This window comes from Lampris incognitus, chromosome 16, assembly GCF_029633865.1.
Source record: "Lampris incognitus isolate fLamInc1 chromosome 16, fLamInc1.hap2, whole genome shotgun sequence".
NCBI lineage: Eukaryota > Metazoa > Chordata > Actinopteri > Lampriformes > Lampridae > Lampris > Lampris incognitus.
This window is the reverse complement of record NC_079226.1, coordinates 33,019,217-33,044,220: the sequence shown is the minus strand read 5'-3', so window position 1 is coordinate 33,044,220 and position 25,004 is coordinate 33,019,217. Positions and strand designations below refer to the sequence as shown.

Below are 25,004 nucleotides of genomic sequence, written 5' to 3'. Positions count from 1 at the left end.
TTGGATGGCCCTAGGGCCTCTTTCTCTCTCTGTCCATGTCCACATCTGCACAAGAGTAACAGGCAGTCAAACAAAGAGGAGGGAATTACAGATCCCGTGGCCCGTCGGCTAAGTGCTGGCTATGTGCTTTGCCTGCAGTCAGACTTTGCATGTGAAAAACAAAACTAATATTCCTGAGCACCAACCCAGAAGCCTCACTAACCCGCTGATTTCATGACGCTATTCTGTAGCTGAACTTGACTTCTGACCTTACAAAGACCATCTTAAGTGTCAATATCTGTTATTTTCATTGCTTTTGTCCCATTTCATGAACGGACAAGAGACGAGCTGTGTCTTCTTTCGGAAAGCTGAACCATGAGCAAGATGTTGTTCAGTCGCTTGTTGTGCTGCACTTCTTCCAGCCTGCAGTTAAAAACAGAGCCCCTTTTAAAAACCTCTTTTAGTAGTTTCTCACAATCTGGAACATCATCATCCAGGGTACCAGGGGCACCCACCGCCCATAAAGAGGGGGGGGGCAGCAACATTAATGTTCATCCTAAATATCAAGCAACGATAATCGCAATACACATTGAGTGTGACCTGGGTAAACAGACAGATTTTAAAGACATTATAAAGGACTTTGCATCCAGTAAGACGAGGAAGATGATGGCTGTGTAAGAGGCACCAATGAAGCATTTCTATTCAGAAATGTGTGTTGGAAGTGTAACAGATCTTTGCTGACCTTGGTGTGTGTTTAAGTCTGCCAGAGTTCTATTATGGTGTGTGTGTGTGTGTGTGTGTGTGTGTGTGTGTGTGTGTGTGTATGTGCCTAAGGGCGTTTTCATATCAGGTACGACTGCTTCGTACCACGGGCATTTCCAGGATTTGAAGACATTCGGGGCTTAGCCCGGACTTCTGTAGGGGGAGGAACTTTTTTGTTTTGATAAACAAGCTCTATTATCATGCACCTGGCACCTTATCATAGTTGTATTTTAAGTTCATTTAGATTTAAATCGATATGATGGTTAACATTTGTTTGTGCCTACAGTAAAACGAATGAGTCGTTACCGTTTTAGTTCGTTTTATGGAAATTTGATTTATTTATGAGAAAAGCCCTGCTAAAGGACAATAAAAGTGTGCTGCGGGATCAGACCAGTACGGTCCGCTAGCTAAACGATGAAGAGAAATTCTCTTCATCGTGATCGTAGGTGCCGAATCCAATTAATATCATATAAGTCAACAGGCAATTTCCACCACTACTGAAAAGTTACTACGAGGGCCTAAGCCCCGGCAAAATGACCTGGCGACACCGATGCAGTTCGTGCCGTGCCTGAGTACGATTACACCCCCCCCACACACACACACACCCCACACCCCACACCCCCGCTGCTTAGCCTTCACATTAGCAATGTTGTTCCATCCACTTCACACAAACCGTACTCGAGACCACCTTTTCAGAACCGTGCTCGGGTACGGTACCCAGTGTCCACACTTATCAAACAAACCGGACTTTGGGGTCAAGTGTACTTGGTTCTGGGCCCGGGTACCCAGTGTGAAATGACCCTATGCCCCCGTTACTGAGTAAATCTCTCTCAGTTTACATGCATGTGGATGTGTTGATATGGGTAAAGTGGACGGGGATGCATTCACTGGACCTTTTCAGGGACCCAGCCATTTATGTGGTCTGTGGGTGGGCCTGTCCAGGTGTTAAGGAGAGCGCACACAATTACATTTTCATTCAGCACACACACACACACACACACACACACACACACACACACACACACACACACACACACACACACACACACACACACACACACACACAAAAACGTGTGCATGTATGCACATTCAATCTCTGCCTGCCCTGTTATAGTACGCCCTCTTCAGTACTCTCTTCATATAGACATATGTATTCAACCCAACCTCTCTCTTTCTGTTACACACACACACACACACACACACACACACACAAACACACACACACACACACACACACAGTCTACCAGTCCACTCTCAACCTTGGGATTGTTCATTGAGTCATGCGCTTCAATGCACTAAGAATTACATGGAAGAAGTGAGTGTACACGTACGCACACACACACACACACACACACACACACACACACACACACACACACACACACACACACACACACACACACACATAAATAAAACCTCTCAGATAAGCGCACACATGCAAGCACGCGGGTACTGGAGCGGGCACGCAGACAGACACACATGCATATTGTGTACATATTGTGTACGGCGGCCTGTCCTTCGTGTGGTCACATGAATAATCCAACAGCGAGCTGGTAAAAGCCTCCCAGTCTGCAGACTCCAGCCCTGGAGTCTGTTCTGTTGTATCACAGTCGCTCCCGGTGCACAAGCTGTTCCGAAAACCCAGCGCAGCATCCAAAAGCTCCCATCAGGCCCCATAAAGAGTCTCTCCCATCTTCAGGACACAGATCCAATACCCACTGGTGTGTTGATTTAGGTTTCAGCGACACGCAAAAAAAAATATATGAATAGCCTAAAGATAAAAATGGACAGGCTCAAATTTGGCCGATTCATTTGAGCGCGAATTGAGATGTGTTTGTTAGCTGCACTCGGTGTGTGCTGTCAGACGCCAGATTTACACTGGGTTTTTGTCTTGATAACAACGGCGCAGCGATAGATTGGCAACTAACACTGCACCACAGTGCATGCCACTGAAAACTGGTGAAGGGATAAAGGGGCTCTGGAAGCTCAGACCATACGACAGATAGGACACAATACAGACCCTGCACAAAATACACACATCTGACAGTCAGTTCCATGTGCATCACACAATGTGCAATGAAATACATGGGAACCAGTCACCAATGCACTTGCTTCATGTTATTTGTGTAACTGTACTAGAATATTGAATCCTGGGGGTATTTTATGATAAGAGCCCACTATAAATCACATGTCTTGCACTGTCCCTCAGCACCGCAGGTGAGACCCCATTATTCTTATGTTGTCCGTATGAACAGCGCAAGTCTACAGTTATGCCTCACAAAAAGCACCTGCACAATCGCTCATCCATTAAACTTGGTGAATAAAAGGACTCTGGTCATGATTCACCGCTTCCGGTGCGGGAAGATGGCGGCACAAACTCACGTTTGCGATGACCTCACCCAGTACCGACTACGCAGGGTCTTTGTCCATGTCTATGTCTGTGTCTAAGTTTGTGTCATTGTGTCAACTTTTTATTTTGACTTTCGATTTTGTTGCTGCGTCCGGTGGGCCCGGGGACCACAGCCCTACCCGGAGATGCGCCTGAGAGGAAACACCGGGGCGGTCTGGCGACGGCCTCGCCTAGTGGTGACTGTGCAGTGTTTTTGTCTGTGTTTGTGTTGTCGTGTGGTGTGCGGGGAGGTGTGTCGAAGGTGTCTGGCTGGAGGAGCTGGCCTTGGATCAGCTGAGGGAGCATGGTCTGCTGATGTCAAATGGGCCCAAGGACCACGGCCCTGCCCGGAGCTGTGGCTGAAGAGGAAATACCGAGGACGGTCTGACAGGATGTGGAAGCGGGGCAGGCTAAGCTAACTGCTAGCCCATGCAGACCGGCAGTCATCCTGGCTGGCGTTGGTTCTCTCGGACAGTGGGATTTTTGGACTGTGTTGGACTGGGTGGGCTGTGTTGTTAACTGTTTCTGTTTTTTTGCTTCTCTTCCTCATCGACTCTGTCACATATGGTGGCCTGAGAGGAAGAGACCCCCCTCCTCTCCCTCTGTTTTTTGTATGTTTTGGGGTGGTGTTGTTTTTGGGAAGTTTTGGGTGTGCGTTTTTGTCTTTTGTGTTGCACTGCTGTGGGCTGGGGGAAACGAAATTTCGTTTCTGTTGTGTACGCAGGTACATGAGATGAAATGACAATAACTTGCTCCTGATTCCCAGAGTCTTCACCATTTCCCCGGTAATGAGAAACAATTGGGCATCCTTGAGATCAGCAAAGACAAAACCACAGAGGTGGGACTTTAGAACAACAAGCTGTGCCAACACCTTGAGGCAATAAATAAATAAATAAATAAATAAATAAATAAATAAATAAATAAATAAATAAAGGGGGGAAACGATAAAATGGCAGAAGAGCAGATTTTTTTACAAACAGGTAATATCTCTCTTAGATAGGCAGAGAGGATAAGACGCCTGGGGGGGGAGGGGGCAATAAAGAGACGAGCCTCGCTTACACAAAGCGTATATAATGTATGGCTGCTGCATGTGATCAGGTCCCATGTGGCTTTACCTTCTACTTCTCTCTCTTCTCTCCCTCATCTCTCCTCACCCACTCTGTCACATATGCTGATATAGTGGCCCGAGAAGAGGAGACCTCCCTCCTCTTCCTCACAGTCGCCACAGCAGGACTGTTTGGACCAAACCCCCACAATTTCCAAAGATTTTCAATTAGCACAGAGACAAGAAGGACGCGATAGATAGATTATTACATTATTATCTTGTTTTTTTTAATTTTTCTATGTAGCATTGAGATGTTTATTCTTGGCACATGAAATTAGGATGTGTTTTTCTTTTTTTCTCTTTCTCTCGTGTTTTAATGGTTTTTTTCTCTTATTGTTCACAGTAGTTGAGTTGGTATTGTGCAGCACAACTTGCACTGAATGTGAACGATACAGTACAGTGGGAATTGAGTTTGAAATGTATAGTAGCTGAATTAACTTAAGAGCAGGTGAGAAGGGGTAGGAAAAAATAAGTGTATACTTCCTCCTACTCCTTTTCCAACCAGTAACAAATAATCTGATGCATGCGGAGATCGGTTCGCTGAGTTTGATGTGTGGATTTGTTGATCACTTCAGATTATTGGCAATGGCTTATCTGTATGTTACATCCTGCTTATTACATGTTCGAACTAAATCATCATCATCATCAACAGATCGCTAGATAGATAGCTAGATAGATAGATAGATAGATAGATAGATAGATAGATAGATAGATAGATAGATAGATAGATAGATAGATAGATAGATAGATAGATAGATAGATAGATAGATAGATAGATAGATAGATAGATAGATAGATAGATAGATAGATAGATAGATAGATAGAGATGGATAGATAGATAGATAGATAGATAGATAGATAGATAGATAGATAGATAGATAGATAGATAGATAGATAGATAGATAGATAGAGATGGATAGATAGATAGATAGATAGATAGATAGATAGATAGATAGATAGATAGATAGATAGATAGATAGATAGATAGATAGATAGATAGATAGATAGATAGATAGATAGATAGAGATGGATAGATAGATAGATAGATAGATAGATAGATAGATAGATAGATAGATAGATAGATAGATAGATAGATAGATAGATAGATAGATAGATAGATAGATAGATAGATAGATAGATAGATAGATAGATAGATAGATAGATAGATAGATAGATAGATAGATAGTTAGATGGATGAATGTGAAAAATCTGATGTGATAAGGTCAAACAGTAAATTGCCTGCCATAGCTGAAAGACTATTTTTAGAGATATCAGAAGTTGAGATCACCCAGACAAACACAGAACACATCAAACAAGCTGGTTCTTCTGGGATGTTATCAAAGTTCTCGACTGGCAACAAGTCTACTATCCGTAATGCTTACTCATGTGCTGAGCCATCTCATTTTGTGAGGTTCTCTTTTGGGCCATTTGACATGTCAGTGTATTCCTGCAGGGGTTCAGCAGCAGACCTGGCTGCAAGTGACTCAGCAGTATGGAGAGAACGGTTGGCTGCACGACAAAACAAGACAGGCGTGGTTGACTTCAGCTGTTCCTCTCCATTAGCTTCCACTATTCAATTAAATGCATGAATCTAGATGGGAAATCTGCAAAAAGGCGTCTTTATGCATGCTCAATAATCCAGGTGGGGGGGTCCGGGTACTGTGGCAGTCTATTCCGTTGTCTACCAACACGGAGATCGCCGGATCAAATCCCCATGTTCCCTTCGGCTTGGTCGAGCATCCCTACAGACACAATTGGCCGTGTCTGTGGGTGGGAAGCCGGATGTGGGTTTATGTCCTGGTCACTGCAGTAGCGCCCCCTCTAGTAGGTCGGGGGGCCTGTTTGGGGGGGGGGGACGGGGGGGAATAGCGTGATCCTCTCATGCGCTACATCCTCCTGGTGAAACTCCTCACTGTCAGGTGAAAAGAAGCGGCTGGCGACGCCACGCGTATTGGAGGAGGCGTGTGGTAGTCTGCAGCCCTCCCGGGATCGGCAGAGGGGGTGGAGCAGCGACCGGGACAGCTCGGAAGAGTGGGGTAATTGACCAAGTATAATGGGGGGGGGAACCAAAAAAACAAAAAAAGAAAAATAATTCAGGTGGGAAGTCGCTTAGTGTGTCCAGATGAACTGATTCAACTTTCTTTGATTGCCAAAAAGGCCTGGAACAGGTACCATACAAATGATATACAAGTAGAGAAGCTGTGTACAGATGAAGTCTGTGCATGTTCGGCATACGTTGTCTTTCTTTTTGGGACTGTTTCCCTTGACACATTAAGTGATTTTGCCGTGTTTTGTGATCAATGAACCTGCGACTGGGGCACTGACTGACTAGTCGGGACTCAGCTTGATGCCTGGTGCGGCTTTGAACAGCCACATATCAAAGTGCTGACTGTCGGACCCCCTCTGCGGCTGACACACACCGCTAATTGGCACTCGGCTTTATGTGACTCAACTCACCTTTGAAATTGTGATTTAGTCACTTCAAAGTTAAAGTATGTGTCTATATATAGATATCAGCATATACGCCGGAGAGGGACGGCGAGGGGGGCTGACGGGGAGCAAGAGAGGGGCAGACAGTCAGAAAGTGCTTGGGGGGGATGCATCGGCAGCAAGCCATTATTGCGTGAGTGACAAGGCAAGTTAAGGCTGACACACATTTTGGTCTTGTTGCAGTCCCACAGGCCCCCCGCCCCCCGTCTGAGCTCTCGGCGGAAATTGTTTGTCTGCATCATGGCGGTGGCCTAACAGCTGTCTCGTATTTTGGGAACGAAACAGCAAACTGAGGAGAGGAGGCTTCTAGGGAGAAAACACGGTGCAGTTGTTTCACTTGCGTGTTACATCCAACCACCACCGGCTCACGGCTCTTCCACATGTGCTTTACAGGTTTTCTCATAAGTGGGGTTCCCATCAGTCTACTTTTTTAACCCCCCCCCCTTTTTCTCCCCAACTGTATCTGGCCATTTACCCCAAGCCGTCCCGGTCGCTGCTCCATCCACTCTCTGCCGATCCGGGGAGCGCCCCGGCCGACCAGAGGAGGCGCTAGTGCAGCGACCAGGACAAATACCCACATCTGACTTCCCACCTGCACATACAACCAAGTGTGTGTGTAGGGATGCCCGACCCAGCCGGGGGTAACACGGGGATTCGATCCAGCGACCCCGTGTTGGTAGGCAAAAATAGAGCGCTACGCCACCCGGACGCCCCTCATCAGTCTAGTTTCATGTTCATGATGGAAAGGTTTCAGCTGTAATATTTAGTGCTGCACTCTTTACCCACCACAGTTGGGTTTTTTCTGTAATTACTTTAAAAAGATTTGTCCCGCTGAGATTAAGAATTTCTTTTTGCTAAGAAGCAACGGCACAACCATAAAATATGCAGACTAACAACAGCCACACAACGGTGTAAGAATTAAAGCACAGTTCACGCAGAGTACAAGAAGAGCTACTGTAACGCACCAGTAAGTAAAGTCGGAGGTAAGAGGACGCACTTCAAAACTCGGCAATGACGTCATACACACTTTTGCTTGTTAGTTTGTTTGTTTAAATGGGCACACGGTGTTTTTGTTGTTTTTTGGGAATCCCCCCTTTTCCTCCCCAATTGTATCCGGCCAATTACCCCACTCTTCCGAGCCGTCCCGGTCGCTGCTCCACCCCCTCTGCCGACCCGGGGAGGGCTGCAGACTACCACGTGCCTCCTCCGATACATGTGGAGTCGCCAGCCGCTTCTTTTCACCTGACAGTGAGGAGTTTCACCAGGGAGATGTAGCGTGTGGGAGGATCACACTATTCCTCCCAGTCCCCGAACAGGCGCCTTGGCCGACCAGAGGAGGCGCTAGTGCAGCTACCAGGACACATATCCACATCCGGCTTCCCACCCACAGACACGGCCAGTTGTGTCTGTAGGGGTGCCGACCAAGCCGGAGGTAACACGGGGATTCGAACCCGCGATCCCCCTGTTGGTAGGCAATGGAACAGACCGCCACGCCACCCGGACGCCCTTTTGTAATTGCTTTAAAAAGATTAGTCCCACTGAGATCAAGAATTTCTTTTTGCAAAGAAGGAACAACACAACCATAAAATATGCAGACTAACAACACATGTACAACAGAAATTAAAGCACAGCCCAGATCCACATAGAGTACAAGAGGGGGAGCCGATGTAAATCACCACTTAGTGTAAATTAAGAGGATGCATTTTAAAACTGAGCAATGACATCACACAAGTTTTTTGTTTGTTTGTTTGTTTGTTTGTTTGTTTGTTTGTTTGTTTGTTTGTTTACATGGGTACACAGTATTTTGCGTGAACATGTCATATTTGTAACCACGCAATTTGATTCTTATTCTTTTTTTCCCCTTTATTCAAATATAGTATAGCTGGAGGCCAGAGCAGATAGATACTCAGAGAGCTTCACTGTTTATATGCAAATATTTTGATTTGAAAACAAACCCAGCTTTTTATTTTTAATGCTACACGCACAACAGCTGTGTGGCCATCTGTACATGTTTAATTGAGGATGAAGAAGAGGGGGTGACTTGTCGTACACAGCACTGACAGCGAATACAGACTTATTGTACGGTTACAGACTACGCCCACAGGTACGGGTGCGGATCTATTTAAAACAACCTCAAGTGATAGAGCTGCAAGCAATGTCGTCTCTTCTGGTCCAAAGTGGACGTCGGGTCTGGTCAAATACAGACACCGTGTGACTGCATCCCAGTCATCACACTTCAGATGACAGATTTGACAGAGCTGAAATAACCGTTATCATATTTTATGTTAATATGTCAGTTATTTATTCAACACATAAACAAATAGGCCTTTTTAAAATTTAAAATAATTTCAGCATTTTCAGTTAAGCCAATTTTACTATCAGCATATATGTTGTGAAACAAACCATGTCGATGTTGCCAAATGTGCAGCAGAGATTGAGATAGTCGAGGCTATTCTCAGGTATTTAGACATGGTTAGACTTGCCTGGCGGCCTGTCCAGGGTGTCTCCCCGCCTGCTGCCCAATGACTGCTGGGATAGGCTCCAGCATCCCTGCGACCCTGAGACCAGGATAAGCGGTTTGGATAATGGATGGATGGACTTTTACATACAGGGTTTCACTCAATTCTCTTTGATGTCAACTGAAATTCACTGTACACGCAAACTACACACACACACACATATGGATATATATCCCAACATATATATATATATATATATCCATCCATCCATTATTCGAACCGCTTATCCTGCTTTCAGGGTCATGGGGATGCTGGAGCCTATCCCAGCAGTCACTGGGCGGTAGGTGGGGAGACACCCTGGACAGGCCGCCAGGCCATCACACAGGGCCCACACACACACAGTGGGAGGAAACCGGAGCACCTGGAGGAAACCCACACAGATACGGGGAGAACATGCAAACTCCACACAGAGGAGGACCCGCGACAACCCCCAAGGTTGGACTACCCCAGAGCTCGAACACAGGACCTACTTGCTGTGAGGCGACTGCGCTAACTAAGGTGTCTTAGAGCAAGGTGTTGGGCCACCATGAACCTCCAGAACAGCTTCAGTGCTCCTTGTCATAGATGCTACAAGTCTCTGAACTCTGCTGGAGGGATGGACACTATTCTTCCACAAGATAATCCCTCATTTGGTGTTTTGATGATGGTGGTGGAGAGCGTTGTCTAACATCCATCCATCCATCCATTATCATGTGTTCAACTGGGTTGAGATCTGGTGACTGTGAAGGCCATAGCTTATGATTTACAATTTCAGCCTCACCAAACCAGTCAGGGACCCCTTGTGTCCTGTCGACGGAGGCATTGTCATCCTGTATGAGACCGCCCCCATCAGGATCGAAATGTCTCATCAAAGAATAACTGTATTGGTTTGCAGCGACCATTCCCTCTAAGGCAGGGGTTGGCAACCTATGACACGCGTGCCCATGGTGGCACGCAAGGCCTTTAACACACGGAGCAATTCAATAAAACATATTTTTTAATATACCCTTTTTGCCAATTTTTTTTCAATATAAAATATAGCCCAGTGGTGAAGTAAAAGAATTCGATTTAAAATAATACTGAATTAATTAATTAGTCTCAAAATACACCATTGTTTTTGACAGCGAGAGCGCACACAAGTGATGTGGGCTATCATACCCCCCCACCTCTGATCTGCCCACGAATGCAGCATTACAGCGGTAGTGACAATGCAGCATAGCTAGCTAGCTTTCTGTTTTGCTTCATGTCAGTAATCACTGACAATGGCAGAAGCAATACTGTCTAATATTCACCTCTTTCAGCCGTGTTGGACAAACGAACTCAGATTTATTCCACGAAAGGACCAAGCTGTGTGCACTCTGCTGTGAAGATGTGTTGCACCTCAAGCGTAAAACGTCATTTTGAAAGAAGGCAGGAGAAAAACGTCAAAGATAAGGCTGATAAAGCTGAAGCAATCCAGAGGGCAGCGGTCCAGTACTGGAAGCAAAGCAGCGTGTTTACAACCTGATGTACCGCCAAGAGCCAAGCTACAGCGGGCAGCTATAAAGTTGTACAGTGCATTGCGTAACATGGGAAGCCATTCTCTAATGGAGAGTATATAAAGGAAGCTTTTCTCAGCAGTTCGCAGGTCATATTTGATGGGTTACCAAACAAAGACACAATCATCAACAAGACTGAAGAAATGCCCGTTTCGGTGAGAACTGTGCATCCCCCCTGCCGGTCCAGGGAGGGCTGCAGACTACCACATGCCTCCTCTGATACATGTGGAGTCACCAGCCGCTTCATTTCACCTGACAGTGAGGAGTTTCGCCAGGGGGACGTAGCATGTGGGAGGATCATGCTATTCCCCCCAGTTCCCCCTCCCCCTTCGAACAGGCACCCCGACCGAGCAGAGGAGGGGCTGGTGCAGCGACCAGGACACATACCCACATCCAGCTTCCCACCCGCAGACACGGCCAATTGTGTCTGTAGGGACACCCGACCAATCCGGAGGTAAAACAGGGATTCAAACCGGCGATCCCCATGTTGGTAAGCAATGGAATAGACGCCGCGCTACCTGGATGCCCAAATTACTTGTATTTTAATTAAATACATTTTCTCATACCAGTATTTTGTATTTTATTTTGATACATTTGATGAGCAAGTATTTGTAATTTGTAACAAGATACTTTTTGATGTATTTGTGCCCATCCCTGTCTGTATAGAAATAGATAGATAGATAGATAGATAGATAGATAGATAGATAGATAGATAGATAGATAGATAGATAGATAGATAGATAGATAGATAGATAGATAGATAGATAGATGGATATTAGTATAAAATTTTAACGTAACCTTTCAAAGTAGTGTGGTAATATGTGATATGAAAATGACAAAAATCATTTTCGGGGGCATTTACTGACAAATGATGTAGTTAAAATATGGATACAAACCCCTATCAAGACTTTTAGCTTGTAATAAAAGACTCATTGTTCAGACAATAACAGGGCACTCAGCGGAAACATAAGAGCAAAGCCAATCGGCAGTAATTACTTTGTATGTGTTTAAGAGTGCCAAGGCTATAATGGCTTCAATGTCAGCATAAATTCAAAGCTATAAGCTTTACTAAATAATATACTGGCCACATGTAAATGCAAAATACTTTGGGCAGGGCAGGCAATTAATGCTAAAGACATTTTTCTTTGTTTCATTATTCAAAAACTACTATACATATGTTTGGGCTTTGTAAGGCAGAGTACTGCTGTGCACATCACATCCGAAAGAGGAAATAGCTTTTCTAGGTTCTTATAACCAGCACTGAGAATTGGCCAAGATGACCATATTAGAAAGGATCAAATCCTTAACTTGTATTGTATCACCACAGAAATAGGGCCCCGAGACCAAACTCATGTACTGTTAAACCATTGGATGCTGGACTCAAATTGAGAGCACTGGAACCTCAAATACAGACTGATGCACAACCTTTCTTTGTGTGGAAATAGTGGTGAGGGTCTAACGACAGGATGTTGTGTTGCTGTAAAGCCCACTGAGGCAAATTTGTGATATTGGGCAATACAAATAAAATTGACTTGACTTGACTTGGTAAGACTGCTGGATTCCAATAGCCGTGCCGGCAGCCATACCAGCATGTACCCTGGCACTGCCAAAGGACGGACGCTAAGCAGGTGTTGGCTTGGCTAGTATTTGGATGAGAGCCCTCTCTGGAAAACGAAGTTGCTGCTGGAATTGGTGTTGGCGGGCCAGCAGGGGGCAGTCTTCCCCCTGGTCCTAATTTAGAAAAAATAAATAAAATCCCAGTGCAGTGATGAGAACACTGTGCTGTAGGAGATGCCGTCCTTCGGTTGAGACATTAAACCGAGGTCCTGACTCACTGTGGTCATTAAAGATCCCATGGCACTTATCGCAAAGAGTAGATGGTCCCCCAGTGTCCTGGCAAAATTCACAACCTGGCTCTCTCCATCTGGCCACCTAATCATCCCCCCGTGTAATTGGCTCAATGATTCCTCGCTCTCCATCTCAAGCTGATGTGTGGTGAGCGTGGGTGCTACACACTGGTGGTGGCTGACATGAGCTCCTCCCTTCACTGTGTAGTACTTTGGGTGTCTAGATAAAGTGCTATATACATGTAATCCATTATTATTATTATTTATTATCAACATCCATGTTATTTCTAAAGACAGCCATTGTTTCAGATGTCTTGTGTCGTATTGTGTAACATGTTATGGGTGTTGACAAACTACATTCAAAGAATCTCTCCTCTCTCTCACACACACACACACACACACACACACACACACACAAACTGGCATTCACTGCTTTACTACTGCATCTATGCATATTTCCCTGTATTTCTTAAAGGTGTTTATACACTTAGTCCCCCCCTCCTCTCTCTCACCCTCTCTGATGCACTGTTCAAACATAAAAATGCACCCATGCGTAAATGCACACACATGCATATGTAAACCTATATCCATTCTCAAACATAAACAAACGACACTCTCTATATTTCTCCCTCTGTCTCTCCAACACAAACACACGCTTTATGTACTGTCCAAATAAAGTTATCATTTAAATTATAATTACAAGCTACCACACACACACGCACGCACACACACACACACACGCACACACACACACACAAAGATAGAGATGAGTGCGCTCGTTGCCTTCCACTGAGAGAGGAAAGTGCGCCCGCTATGCTGCCAGCGTGAGCTCCAAAAGGGCACAGGACATAATGAGGCTGAGGGTTTGTACGTATGTATAATTCATCACACTCAGGATGTTCTAAGAAACCCACTGAGCACACACGCGCACGGGGAGCGCGGAAAACAACTTGAGGACAAGTAAACAACAGCTGACTTGGCATGGAGAGACTCGAAAGAAGAAAGAAGCGGCAAAGAATGAAAATATGAAAGCGGCGGCCTGCTTCAACAAATCTGTGCGCGTGTGTGTTGTCGTCAAAATAACGTATTAATTTAAATTATGGAAAAAAAAATGCGTCAAAAAATTAACGCATATAAAATTATTTGTTTATGTTAATAAATTGATGTAATGATGTTACTGTAAATTGCTGCATGTTGAATAATGCTACCTATATTGCCAAATAACCCATACAACAAATTCATAACAACATATCAAAACCTCACTCTAGTTACATGTATGCTGTTATAACATATTTTTCATTACATTATTATGTCCTTCTCCTTTTTAAGTCCTTAAACTTCTAAGAGTGAAACACCGTATAGCACACAAGCTCGCCTACTTGTTCCAATGACAAGGGCAGCCTCTGACTTTTTTCAGGATTACCTTTAATGTTGTGAATTTCAGAGTTTGCACATGTGTATTGTGTAGCTTAAGGCCAACTCGATGGACGAGGAAAGGCACTGCTTATTATGGCCACCGCTCTTTGGTCGAGCAATATAGATTGCTACATGTTTAGTTTGACACTAGGGACTGATCATTCGGCAGGCTGCAGGTGAGGAGAGAGCCTGCTAGGTTTAAACCTAGTGTGGATGTGGAGCCAGTTAGTTTAATTAATATCTTAAGTCAGGGAATTTCTCATAGTATGGATTATCAGACTGGCAGCTTGGTCTATAACGCTGAGACCGTCTCCCTATCCTGCTGTATTGCTCCCAAGCACTCCTCTCCTAAATGTGTGAATCACAATAATCTAAATCATTCCTACCACTGGCGGTGGTGAACTGTAAAACGAATTACCTAATAATCTACAGAACCAAATATCTAATGGTATTGTGATTGTGGGGAAGCCTGGCCTGAGTGGCTAAAATGTAGGAGGCAGACTCAAAACTGTTTCCACTAACCAAAAATGATTTATTTACAGGGTGTAGCTACATGTGAAACTAAAGAAAATGTACAAAGCAAAGAAACAAATGAATAGCTAACTCAGTTTAACTGAACAAAACTCAACTCAAACCATTGAGCTTTAAATTAACGTCAGGTGCACACATCTACACCCTGACATCCTACCATTTAACTCGGCTTAACTGAACAAAACTGAACAATTGAGCTTTAAATAACATGACGTGCACACAACTACACCCTGACGTCCAACAAACCTACAAACTCAGAGCAACTGCTTAAATCCTCCTGGAGTCGACCAGCAACACCTGAGTTTAGGCTGCACCACTCTGGCAGGGAAAGCTAACACCTGGTAGTGATTGAGATGAAGGTACAAATGGTGTGTTCTCGCCCACTTTGTCACAGTTATCAAAAGTGTGACCACATATTGTCCAAAGCGTAGGTCATCAAAATTGTCAACTAATAATACAAGGTGTCTAATTCCAATTAATATTTCTATTGGTAGCTCTAATGCTCTGCCTACTACTGATCACTTCATCAAGATGCTTAAATTTGGTTTCATAAATATCCGATCACTGCCTACCAAAGCCTTACTAATAGATGGTCTGATTCTTGAACATAATTTTGACATGACTGGGTTATGCGAAACATGGCTGAAACCAAATGCTTTCCTTCCCTTAAATAAAGCTTCCCCACCTGACTACACTTACGCCCATGTAGCTTGGGTAAATAAACAAGGTGGGGGTGTCGAGTCTTGGCTCAGAAATCTTGGCTCGTTTCACTGTAAAGACTGACTGTTGAAAATTTCACGAGTGACTTAAATGTGGTCTTCTCTAGTCTCCTCGATTCAGTTACACCTCTCACGACTAGAACTAGGTGAATATAGAGGCCTACACCCTGGTTCAATGATGAGACACATACTCTGAAAGCGGGCCTGCAGAAGACTGGAACGTAAATGGCGAAAATCAAAATTGGAAATTTTTTACCTATCTTGGCATGAGTGTTTACTGAAATACAAGAGTGCTTTAGCTGCTGTGAAAGCAGCACATCTCTCTCACTTAATCAATATTAATGAACATAACCCCAGATTTCTCTTTGACACTGTAGCTAAATTTACTAAAAATCAGCCATCTATTAGCTGATTACCATTCATGGCCCATGAGTTTCTAGAATTTTTCTGCAATAAGGTTGATGAAATCATAAATGAAATTAGTTTTTCAGCTCCAGCTACTCCTGCAGATCATGTCTCACCAAATTAATATCTATATACAATGAGTCACTGATAGTCCCTGTTATTAAAGCTTTTGAGACTATCTCTCTTGACACTTTGACTAAGCTCGTGTCAGCTTCAAAACCAACCAACCTTGCCTACTTGATCCTTTACCAGCAAAACTTTTTATTACAGACATCTGGCCTTTCCTGGGATCTACAATGCTAGACAGTGTTGATTTTTCACTTACTACTGGCACTGTTCCCAGCAGTTTTAAGACAGCTGTGGTCAAACCTCTACTGTACCTGTCCAGGGTCTCTTAAGAAACTGTACCTGTCCAGGGTCTCTTAATAACTATCGACCAGTCGAAGCTTCAAATTTTTTCTAAAGTACTAGAAAGAGTTGTGTATCAACAACTTTTGACCCATATAGAAGAAAACTATCTATATGAACCTTCTCAATCGGCTTTAAAGGCCTGTCACACCACTGAAACTGCTCTGACCAGAGTGGTGAACGATCTTCTAGTTACGGTCTCTGATTCCACTCCTGTGCTTCTACTGCCGGACCTCAGTGCAGCCTTTGACACCAGTGATCTGTATACTATTAGACAGAATAAATTTTAATTTTGGTGTCTCTGGCTTAGCTCTCTCTTGGTTTAAGTCCTACTTATCTGGAAGAACACATTGTGTCTGCTATAATAAAATTACATCAAAATGCTCTGATCTTAAATATGGTGTACCTCAGGGCTCGGTTCTTAGCCCTCCACCTTTCTCTCTTATATTTCACCTCTTAGCCAAATTTATACACAGTCATGGAATAAATTTCCACTGCTATGTGGATGATATTCAGCTGTATGTGCCTATAAGGGCTGATGATCATACTCAAATGACTAATTTAGAGGCCTGCTTGGCTGCTTTGAAAAATTAGATGTCACTAAATTTCCTGCTTTTAAATTTGGATAAAACTGAGATCCTGGTCATTGGCCCTGCTAGACACAGACACTAATTTGATCAAGTAACAATAACAATCAACACCTGTGATTTCACAAAGTGTGGCAGCCAAAAATCTTGGTGTTATGTTTGATCCCAACCTTTCCTTTGATAAGCACATTAAATAAATCACCAAGACTGCCTTTTTTCCACTGACATAACAAAGCTAAAAGTCAGTCTTTCCTATCTATGGCTGACAAAGAGACTCTAATACATGCATTTGTTTCATCCAGACTTGATTACTGTAATGTTCTGTTTTCAGGTCTGCCACATGCTAGTACTAAAATCTTCAGATGGTTCAGAATGCTGCAGCTAGAATCCTAACTAAAACTAGAAAATCTGACCATATTGCACAAATTTTTGCCTCCCTTCATTGGCTTCCTATCCATGTTAGATCAGACTTCAAGGTGCTTCTGCAGACTTATAAATTCCTAAAGGGGCTTGCCCCATCACACCTGTCTGATCTCTTTAAACCATCTCGAGCTCTCCACTCTCAAAATACAGGGCTCCTGTGTGTATCCAAAGTTAAAAAGAAGTCGGCTTGTGGCAGGGCCTTTTCCTATTGGGCTCTGTTCTTGTGGAATAACCTGCCTGCTGCTGTCAGACAATCAGAGTCTGCTGAGTCCTTTAAATCCAAACTTAAAACTAATCTTTTTGCCTTAACCTTTTTTTTTCTATTTAAAGGAAACTAACCTATAATTAGTTGCCTTTAAATTGAATACTTCACAACCTATACTGCATGGCAGGTCGGTTTCTGTCTCAATGAATATACCAAGCACTGCTCTGCCAACAAGATTATAGAGTATAGGTTATTGACTGTTGGATTATAGTGACTATTGCAAACTGTTTTCTTCTCTCACGCCTACTCTCTCTCTGAATGATGTCTTCTCCTTTCTCTTCTTCTGTGTATGTGAATGGTGTGATGTGAGTCTCCCGTGTGCACGTGCAGTCTGTCTTCCTCGCAGGTCTCCATGGTGATGCTGGTCACCACCTGGACACAGCTTGGCATCCCCCTAATCACATTTTCTTTTTATATAGCTTATCAACCCATATAATTTTGTTATCATGTTTCACTCTGATGTGTGACTTATGTTTTTTGTGTGTGTGTGTGTGTGTGTGTCTCTTCTCCTGCATATGTGAATGGTGTGATTTGAGTTTCTACTGTGTGCATGTGTAGTGTGTCCTCCTTTCAGGTTTACATGGTGAGGTGGTCACGTGGCTCAGGTCCGAGGCTGTTCTGGTGGCATCTGGACACTGCTTGGCATCCTCCTCATCATATTCTTCATATATTTTATAATTCCATTATAATGCTGTTATCCTCTTTCAATGTTGTATTCTGTAAATTGTGTACACACAACATTGATTACACATCCGTCCATCTTGGGAGAGAGATCCCTCCTCTGTTGCTCTCCCTGAGGTTTCTACCTATTTTTTCTCCCTGTTAAAGAGTTTTTTTTAGGGAGTTGATCCTTATCCAAAGCAAGGGTCTAAGGACAGGATGTTATGTTGTTGTTAAGCCCACTGAGGCAAATTTGTAATTTGTGATAATGGGCTACACAAATAAAATTGACGTGACTAGACTTAACATGGAATGGATCAATGACCCCACTCAATTGCCAGAGGTCATATCCTGACATTTACAACTACGGTACCTCATGGAGTCTAAAGGTAATGTCGATTTCTGTCATTACGACTTTTTTTCCGAGATAGTTATATATAACTGCCTTCTAAGCCTGTCCACTTTGTTTACTTTACTGCTGGTAATGTAAACCCTGGCGATGCAGGGAACACAGAGGGAGCATAATCCGGGTGCAGTGGATCCTTTACATGAAATCCTGAAATGATTTAGGCAAATTATAAACCATGTTATATCTACTGTATATCAACCGAACAGATTCATGTTTGAACTATACAAGTGTTAGTTCTGAACAAATACACTTATAATATGTGGAAAGTAAAATTCTTCTATGCCCCCGCTAATAATGTTAATAATGCAAAACTTTGTTGCAAAAACTTTGTTCCCATGTCCTCCCCCTTTGGCAGTATGCGCTAGCTTTTGACAGGTGCTCTGACAGCTGGTGCTGAGAGTAGCATACCGTGGGATTTCAGTCAGGGCCTTCAGTAACGAACTACACCCCCCCCACCACCACACACACACACACATTTCTCATATGAGCCACATACGAAATACACTACCATGCACTATATGCACTACTGGATCAACACCAACAGCTGATCTTGAACAACCACAACGCACACCAATGTGCACTATAGCAGCCAGTGCAGCATCACCATCAGATCTTCCTTTAGGTCACCCAGCAACCAGATTGCACACACACACCACATGGCACAAAGACAACTAGAAGAGTGTGTTCAGTAGAGTGCAGATCTCCGCCAGGCGCATCTCCCCTTCTCCGGTGCTCTGACTTGCCGACATGCCACCCCTTTTCTCACTTACCGGGAGAAGGTGCCCTTATTAAAACACTTCAGACGTGTTTAATCATCACAGTTTTCATAAAAGGTGAATGACTTTCATTCATTCTAAAGCAATAACAAAACGGTAAAAAATATATATATAAAAAAACCTTCGCTCAGCCAGTGGGAAATGTTTTATTTTAGCTACTGAGGTGATTGTCAGCTGTGAATGTGTCTGTGATTAACCCTACTCTTGAAATTGTATTTTTATAGTGCCGTTTTTACATTGGAGTCTATGGCACTTCCGCGTCTAACCCCTCTCATGGTGTCAGTTAAAGAAACCTGGCAGCGAGGTGAATGGTTTATCCAGTGTTCCTCTAGTTCTGTGCTGAGATAAGCAGTTTGCTGATTTGCGAAATACGATCGGCGTCTCGTTTACTTTCAACAGCCCTATCCGAATACATAATAGGCACTGTTGCTTATCCAGACATAGTCCATAGCGTTAGTGGCTGTGTCAGGAAGGGCATCCGACGTAAAATTTTGCCAAATCATTATGCGGATGACAAGACCATACCAGATCAGTCAAAGCCCGGGTAAACGACGAGCGTCATCGGTGCTGTGCCCTCACATGGTACTGATGGAAACTATCAAATCCACTGTGGCGACCCCTGGGAAACAGGGAACAAGCCGAAAGAAGAAGAAGAAGACTGTTGCTTATCCAGACCTCTACACATAGTTGATGGAGTCACCAGGTAGCATGAGGCTAAGTGTTGTTTCTAAATAACCACCCTGCTAATAGAGATCTGGAATGTGTGTTTATTAGTTATACAACCTGCTACACAACAGCTTTTCAGCATTTCTCCTCTTATGTGAAGGTGCGATTATTTCCCCCAAAAAGGGGCGTGGCCTTGGTGCTTGGCACTTGATGACGCAATGCCCGTTCCGAACAGGCACATTTTGCACGGGCCATGCAGTAGTTTGGAAAAGTTATTGGAAACAGAACAATTCATGGGTTTCTAATGCCCCCTTTTGATTTTTTTGTTCAATGTTTTACTCACGTGCCGCATATTGATATATGCGATTAATTGCGATTAATTGCGATTAATTAATCCACCACTTATCTTGCTCTCGAATCATGTAATCATCAAACTGTTTGTGTGTGTGTGCATATATATATATATATATATATATATATATATATATATATATATATATATATATTTCCCGTTTCCCACTTTTGTGTGTGTGTGTGTGTGTGCGTGTGTGTGCGTGTGTGTGCGTGTGTGTGTGTAACTGTCTGCATGTGCTTGCATCTGTCCACAATACAGTGGCTCTTACCCGCTTGCGTAGGTTGCAGGTCAGTATGAGGTTGCGGGAGAAGGAGTTGGCGAAGGCGGTATAAAACTCCAACACCTTGAGCAGGGCCTCCCTCTTGATAATGTGCAGGTCGCAGTAAGTCAGGGCCCGGACGTTGGCACACGCATGTGCCAGGGTGGTCTCCTTCCAGAACACGTCACCAAACACGTCTCCTTTACCTGAGGGGCACAGCAAAGAGAGGAGGAGGTTTCCCTCCTTTGAGAAGAGAAAACAGCGAGAGGAGCGCTTGCGCACAATGAGAAACCTACTTTTTGAAAAGACGAAACTGGCGGCTGAGATAAAGCACTCGTCTCAGTATTTTAAAACCTCAGCCATGCATTTCAAAACATTTCTACTAAAGGGAGTAATTTTATATATCTGTTCTTAAAACAATGGGCATAAAAGCTAAACTCAGATGATGTTTCTAAAAGTTTAGGGAATATGCTTACCACGATACTAAGTCAGCTGGTTACTTCTGAATCTGTATGTTATTGAACTATTAAATGATGAATAGCCACCATACAGTTTAGTACACCTACTTAATGAACCCTCGGCGTGATCAGGGGGAGGGCAGAGGAGGCAAGTTAATGAGAAGTTAATGAATCACTTCAGAGGAAATAAGAACTTCCACAGGCCAAGATTAACTTTGACGCCACTACTTCCTCTGTGATGGCCGCACTTTTTTTTTTTTGTCTCTCTGCTATCTTGAGAGCTGCGGCGGTCTCAGCATGCCATAGCAACACTTCTACCTGGCCAAGTCCTTAGCAACCACAGCTGCTCACTTCCCAACGTGCACTCACGGGCTGGTACACCGCAGTATACAGTATGTCTGCAAGTCTGACATCCTACTGATACTGTCTGATACTGGAAGGTGGCTGGCAGAACTGTTGGGCCCGCCCCCCTTCTCTAACAGAAGCAATTCTGCTCAACCAAGGCCTCAAACTTGCTCTTGGCATGGGTGACCTTATGCAAATTCTGGGTCGATTGTTCCTGGTGTGACATCACTCTGGGGGGCGATTCTGAATTGCTTGTTCAAATGGTGCTATTTAGTCACATGAAAAAGCTGAAAGATAGTGAAGAAAGAAAGAAGTGCTGTGAAAGCATGAATATGGTCCTCCATGCTGACAGAAAAATCCACTGCAAGACAAGACAAATTCTCCTTCCAGAACAACAGTTTGCTCTGAGAGGAGAATGGGGTGTTAGTCACATGATACGGGAGTAATAAATCCCAGTGTCCAGTTGGCTGGGCGGCACTGTCTCAACACAAGAAAGAGGGTCCTGGTTCAAGTCCCAGTCTGGGTTCTTCTAGTGTTAAGTTTGTATTTTCTGCCCATGTTCATGTGGCTTTCCTCCAGGTACTCTGGTTTCCTCCCACATCCAAGACATGCAGTATTAGGTTAGGTATCAGATACTCCTGCCATTGCCCTTGACTGAGGTGCTGACCTCAGAACATGGGAGTTGGTCCCTGGTGCCACACTGTGACACCCCACTGCTCTTAAGAAGTTAGTATGGGTCAAAGGCAGAGGATGACTCTCCCCGCAGGGATTGATAAAGTGTAATTTAATGTAGATGGGTGATGAAACAGAAAATATAAACTAACTTCATATTGTGAGAGGTGCTGCAAAGTGCAATAACAGACTAGGTGGAGATGGGAAATGTCCATTTGTTCTGTTGGCGTTGTAGGTATGGTTTGTTAACATTTGTGTTTGCATGCTAGTATACACCGATCAGCCTTAAAACTACTGACAGGTAGGGGAATAACATTGATGATCTTGTTACAATGGCACCTGTCAAAAGGTGGGATACATTAGGCAGCAAGTGAACAGTCAGTTCTTGAAGTTGATGTGTTGGAAGCAGGAAAAATGGGCAAGCGTAAGGATCTGAGCGACTTTTACAAGGGCCAAATTGTGATGGCTAGATGACTGGGTCAGAGCATCTCCAAAACAGCAGGTCTTGTGGGGTGCTCCTGGTATGCAGTGGTCAGTACCTACCAAAAGTGGTCCAAGGAAGGACAACTGGTGAACCGGCAACAGGATCATGGGCGCCCAAGGGTCATTGATGTGTGTGGGGAGCGAAGACTGGCCCGTCTGGTCTGATCCCACAGAAGATCTACTGTAGCTCAAATTGCTGAAAGTTAATGCTGGCTATGATAGACGGGTGTCAGAACACACAGTGCATCACAGCTTGCTGTGTATGGGGCTGCATAGACGCAGACTGGTTAGAGTGTCCATGATGACCCTTGACGCAGACCGGTCAGAGAGTCCATGATGACCCCTGTCCACCACCGAATGTGCCTACAATGGGCACGTGAGCATCAGAACTGGACCATGGAGCAGTCGAAGAAGGTGGCCTTGGTCTGATGAATCACATGTTCTTTTACATCAAGTGGACGGCCGGGTGCGTGTGTGTTGTTTGCCTGGGAAAGAGATGGCACCAGGATGCACTATGGGAAGAAGGCACGCTGGCGGAGGCAGTGTGATGTTCTGGGTAATGTTCTGTTGGGAAACCTTGGGTCCTGGCATTCATGTGGATGTTACTTTGACACGTACCACCTACCTAAACATTGTTGCAGTCCAAGTACACCCCTTCATGGCAACGGTCTTCTCCGAGGGTAGTGGCCTCAGGTGGTTTTAATGTTTTGGCTGATTAGTGTATCTTTTAATATCATGTTAGCTGGTATATTGGTTTAGGAGTACACTGGTTTGGCACCCTGTTTTATCCTTTACACTTCTCTATGGACTATTACATGGGTCGATATTTGAACACTATCCTTTTACCTGAACCAAGGATTGTATTTCCAGCTGCACCCTTTTGGACCCTGTCCCTGTCTTATAGGACTCCATCCGAGTGTCTTTTAATTAGTCTAGATGATGAAGCACTAGGTAAACATTTGTTGTTGAAAAGCACTCTGCACAGGAGGTTATAATCATCATTGTTATGCAGGGGAGGTAAGTGTATTCCCCTCAGTAAAGTAATAAAGTTAATAAAAATACCATTATTATGGAAGTCCAGACATCTGCGAGGATAAACAGATCAAGATATTGTGAGACTCTCCTTGAATTTTTTTCCATGAATCCCATGTGACATTAAAATCATTTACGTCCTGCTGCATCCTTCCTTAAAGAAAAACTTTTTAACTTCTCTCTGTATATCAGTCCTCATTAATGCTCACCTCTGGACAGCACCATTTCTATCAACTCGCTCTGCATCACTGGGGAGCGCTGTGGAAAGGTATAAAATTTACCAGCTGATGGTGTCATCGATGAGATTTCAGACCAGTTAGAAAGACAAGCCCTTCTCTTCATTGATTCTCCATCACGTCTCCAAAGGGAGGAAACGACTAACTAACAACGAAGCAACATCCACCAGGAAGAGTTGATAACCATACACATCTGCCTACAGACCTCTTCATTTTGATTATGGTCATTTTTATTCATTCATCCATCCATTATCCAAACTGCTTATCCCCTGCTCTCAGGGTCGCAGGGATGCTGGAGCCTATCCCAGCAGTCATTGGGTGGCGGGCGGGCAGACACCCTGCACAGGCCGCCAGGCCATCACAGGGCCCATTTCTTCATATATTTTTAACAGAATTATATTACACAGAATTTTTAACAGAATCATAATGGAATTATAAAACATATTCTTCATATATTTTATAATTCCATTATAATTCTGTAATGTGTGTCTGTAATGTAACCCTGTAATGTGGTCATTTTAAAAAGTAAAATTTAAAAAAGCAGAAATGGTTAGAAAAGACGTGATGGATGACTACATATTTAATGATATTTTTGGTGGCATCTACGGCACAGCTATACTTGCACAAACCGGAGAGCACTGAAGAGAAGTGAAATGGACTGACGTAGAAAGCAGGGTGGAGTGGGGGGGGGGGGTCTCAGAAGCCGGAATAAACAATTAATTATGGGCATTGTAGGAATGGCTGAATCAGTCAGCACTTCGCTGTAAGCAGGAAAAGGGCATTTTCTCAGTAAATATTGCGTTCATTTCATTTCTTTTTTGTTTCAATAAATCCAGGTAACATCCAAGATCAACAAAACATCCATAATAATGATGCCAAAATTTATTTTCAACCTGTTTCAAAGCCACAAACCAGTTTAAATGTATGAAAGTTTCTGGTTGTTTCTAATCTTTACAACATCCATGGTTTATGTGCAACTTACAGTTGATCAAAGGTGAAATTAATCAATAATAATTATCGATAGTAAAAACCTAATATGCCCTGTATTTATAAGCAGTTTACGATGTGCTTTACTAAAATAACATAGAATTACCATTAGCAAAATAAAGGGAATAATACAATGGGAAACATACAAGTTGCATAACATGATATGAATATTTGAATGTAAACTTAAACTCAATTGTAAGGTTAGGTTTGTATTGTTTTACCCAAGTTGGGTTAGTGGAACTTGCTGTATTTCCCGGACTAGAAGTCGCACTGGAGTATAAGTTGCACTTAGCAAAAAACGTGT

The 25,004-nt window shown here is 43.6% G+C and overlaps 1 protein-coding gene across 1 annotated transcript in view; it reads right to left on the bottom strand.

The window, feature by feature from the left end:
- kcnh5b (potassium voltage-gated channel, subfamily H (eag-related), member 5b) overlaps positions 1-25,004 on the bottom strand; it is a 173,144-nt gene that overhangs the window by 24,524 nt on the left and 123,616 nt on the right. The window contains exon 12 of the mRNA XM_056295501.1: positions 20,497-20,693. Coding sequence (XP_056151476.1) covers positions 20,497-20,693 — 197 coding nt within the window. The remainder of the gene's footprint in view (positions 1-20,496; positions 20,694-25,004) is intronic.